At 41.1% G+C, this 4,091-nt stretch overlaps 1 protein-coding gene across 1 annotated transcript; it reads left to right on the top strand.

Annotated features, from left to right (window-relative positions):
• Positions 1 to 2,084: 2,084 nt before the first annotated feature.
• Positions 2,085 to 3,797, top strand: LOC110892902 (protein NYNRIN-like). Its single transcript, XM_022140038.1, has one exon. The coding sequence runs from the start codon at positions 2,085 to 2,087 to the stop codon at positions 3,795 to 3,797; it is 1,713 nt and encodes a 570-aa protein (XP_021995730.1).
• The last annotated feature ends 294 nt before the right edge of the window (positions 3,798 to 4,091 follow it).

A 4,091-nucleotide genomic window follows, 5' to 3' on the forward strand; every position in this document is an offset into this window, starting at 1 on the left:
GAGTCTATGCTTAACCGATTCATATGCATGTTTCCGATTATGCTTAAAAGTTGACTATTTTGCCCTTTTTGATATAAAACGTGATTTTTGGAAAAGTGAAAGAGTAGAAATCTTTATTTCTAATTTATAAACTTGCACCGAAAATTTGAGATCAGTTGGTGGTCCAGATTTTGAGTTATGGCCGATATTGTAAAACTATATCTTTATGTTAAATAAACGGCGCATTTAGCGTATAACCTATTTAAGGACACTTTTCTATATAAAAATTTTTACCCACTGATGTTATATAATATTCTGGGATTTTTGAAGATTTTTATTTAATTTTTGGCTGATCGGATCATACGTCGCTAAGTCGATTCGGTTAATGCCGGTTTTGATCGTTTAAGCCATAAAATGAGTTTTATACATCCTTTTGACCCCAAACCTTTTTCTACTGATTTTATTTGTTAAATAAATTATTTTGAGCATTCTGGAAATATAAAAATCTCAGTTTTGTTTTGAAAACCCGGAAACGGCTCTAAATCGCATTTTTAGCGTTTTTAACGCATAGTATGCGTTATACACATATTAAACATATAAGATTCATACCTACTGATGTGTTTAGCATATTTTCATATAATAACAGTAAGTATAAGTTTTTGAACTCAGATTTCCAGTTTTGACATTTTTAGCCCTTGTGAAATTACTAAAATACCCCTACGGTGCATGGTTTGATTTTAAATGATAAGTTTTGTATACGGGTCATACCCTACTATTATAACATGTCAAACTAAGTATATTTACTGTATAAATCAGACCTGTAACTCAGATTTCTAATTTAACTCTTTTATAATCTTTTAAATGACCAAAATGCCCTTATGAGGCGTAAATTGAGTTTAAATACATTCGGGGCATAATAGGACATAACTTGCTGATATTATATCATATTTAAAGCATATTATCTCAGGGAACTTGCATATGACTCTTTTGGTTACCCGAAACGCTCTTTAGCGCTCGGTTCGGTTTACGTAACTAGTTTGCGTAAATTGACCGAAACGGGTCAAACGTTATCATTTTTATCTCAAAATCCAGAATGTATTTAGTATACCCATATTAAACAAGTATTCAAGCTTGTCGGGACTAAATCACACTCTATCCGGTCTTTCGCTTAATCGTGCGCTTGTACCGTATCGTCCTTAAAACTAACCGGTCTAAGCTTAGGCTTAAATAAAGATCCGTTAGGAATCTAATAGGTTATTATAAACCTTTGTTCCAGAATAGGAGGCCCAGTAAAAGCTATCTACACTTACCAATTGTGATTCATACTTACTCAGGTAAATACATTTTGACTTATTTTCCCTATACGGGCTTGGGGTACGGTATATAGAATACCGCTTGATCGAGCGTTCAAATCTTGCGCCCTTGGGTATGCAATTGGAATAGTTTGCCCGGCTCGTTTAATCAGTCTTGTTTTACTTTAAGCATTTGGGGGGTTATTGACCGTGTCCCGGATATCCTTGGCATTATCTTACGAGATGGCCACGACCAGAGCACGGGGTGTAGGCGTACACCCGTCGTTTATAACTCTTTAATGTGGTGTGTCATTTAATCTTTAACCCAGACAAGATCCCGGGCTACCAAACGTACGAGTAGCATGTAATTCGTTCACAAGTTTATATTGCATAATTATCCCAAGTTAATAAAAATATTAATGCCATGTGCATTTAAATCAATTTTCAATCATTTTCAAAATGAGTCAGTTAATTTGTATTTACCAGTGTAAACTGACGTATTTTCCCAAAAGGTTAAGTGCAGGTACTATACGTACTAGGCTGGCTGTTTCCTAAGAGCGTCCACAATAGTCTCGCAAGCTCGGACGACAATAAACTGTTGAACAATTATCTTATTTTATTTGATCCGCCTGTGGATCCGTTTCAACTACTTGTGATATTTATTATTGCATTTTAATTAAAGTTGAAATGAATCTATTTCTGCTTCCGCTGTGCATTATTATATTGTGTTGTTTGTCTATGACGATGCCAACTACGTCACCATACCCCACACCGGGCCCACCGGTTACACGTGGAGATCGGGGTGTGACAAAAATGCTCACCGGCCCAGAAACTCGTTACTCAATGATAGAAAAATTGGTTCTAGCACTAGTGCATGCATCTCGGCGCTTGCGCAGGTATTTCTCGGGCCACGTCATCACGGTTCTCACAAATTATCATTTAGGCCAAATCTTATCAAAACCCGATGTAGCGGGAAGATTGGCTAAATGGGTTATCGAGCTGGGAGGATACAATATCTTCTACAAGCCAAGACCAGCAATTAAAGGGCAAGTACTAGCAGACTTTGCTACTGAAGTGCCCATCGATAAAGTACAAGAATGCGAGGCAATCCAGAATCCTACACCTGTTTTCGATGACAGAGTCTGGACCTTGCACACAGATGGCGCTTCCAACGATGACGGAGCAGGAGCAGGCCTCCGATTAGTCAGTCCAGACAATCATGAGCTCACATATGCCATACGCTTAGATTTCCAAAGTACCAACAATGAGGCTGAATACGAAGCATTTTTAGCGGGACTTCATTTAGCGCTCAAAATGGGGGCAAGGAACCTCGAGGCCAATGTTGATTCAAAGCTTGTAGCCGAGCAAGTTAACGGTCACTACGATGCAAAAGGTGAAGCTATGGCATTATACCTTGAACAAACACGGATGCTAATCAGCCAATTCCAGACATTCAGGGTTAAACATATCAACAGAAGCGAAAATAAGCACGCAGACGCGCTTAGTAAATTAGCCGCTACCAGCTTCAAACACCTAGCAAAAGAAGTGCGCATAGAAGTACTGTCTAACCCTTCAATCCATCTCAAGCAAGTGAACGTTATAGAGGTCGGTAATCCATCCTGGATGTCTCCGATCATCTTATACCTACAACACGGGAAACTCCCGGAAGGAAAAGCAGAAGCGCGAAAACTCCAACACAAAGCGATAAATTACGAAATGGCAGATGGCGTCCTTTATCGAAAGTCATTCATGGGACCATTACTATGCTGTGTCGACAAAACAGATGCTCAATACCTGGTCAGAGAAATCCACGAAGGTTTATGTGGAATTCACGCGGGACCACGCATGGTCGTAGCAAAAATAATGAACGCCGGATACTACTGGCCAGGAATGCACATGGACGCAGTTGATTTATTAAGAAGATGCGCAGCTTGTCAGCGCCATGCACCAAAGACACTCCGACCAAAAAATCCGCTAGTGCCTGTCACATCCGCCTGGCCATTCCAACAATGGGGCATCGATCTTGTTGGCCCATTCCCTGATGCGCCAGGCGCAGTAAAATTCATCATCGTAGCGGTCGATTACTTCACTAAATGGGTGGAAGCTAAAGCCTTGGCTTCAACCACAGCAATGGTCATTCGCAAATTTATATGGGAACATATCATTTGCAGGTTCGGATTGCCATTGCGCATTATCTCTGACAACGGCACAAACTTCGCCTCGGATGATCTTCAAAAATGGTTCAAAGAAATGAAGATCGAGCATCATTTCGCCTCCGTCGCGCACCCACAAGCGAATGGTCAAGTAGAAAGTGTAAACAAACAGAATGTTGATGGCATAAAAGCACGGCTAGGGACAGCACGCAGAGGGTGGGTTGACGAACTCCCCAGCATCCTCTGGGCGCATCGAACAATGCCAAAGACTAGCACAGGCGAAACTCCGTTCAGTCTAGTCTATGGGTCTGAAGCCGTCATCCCAACTGAGATTGGCTTACCATCACCACGCATGTTAGCCATGGAAAAATAGAATAATGAGCAAGAACGAGGATTGGATCTAGACCTCCTCGAAGAACGGCGCGAGAATGCCGCTATCACAGAGGCCAGGTACAAATCTAAACTCGAAAAATACTACAACGCGCGCGTCCGCATATGCACATTCGTTCCGGGTGATTTCGTTTTACGCGATAATGAAGCATCAAATGCTGAAAAACCGGGCAAATTAGCGCCAAGATGGGAAGGACCATATGTCATAAACGAAGTCCTAGGCAAAGGGGCGTATACTCTCAAAAGAATTGATGGGACTCTAGTCCCACGCACCTGG

The sequence above is a fragment of the Helianthus annuus genome, chromosome 12 (assembly GCF_002127325.2).
Source record: "Helianthus annuus cultivar XRQ/B chromosome 12, HanXRQr2.0-SUNRISE, whole genome shotgun sequence".
Lineage (NCBI taxonomy): Eukaryota > Viridiplantae > Streptophyta > Magnoliopsida > Asterales > Asteraceae > Helianthus > Helianthus annuus.

Bases quoted from the DNA above. Each gene is read 5' to 3' on its own strand.
- LOC110892902 (XM_022140038.1), top strand. From the start codon at position 2,085: ATGCTCACCGGCCCAGAAACTCGTTACTCAATGATAGAAAAATTGGTT.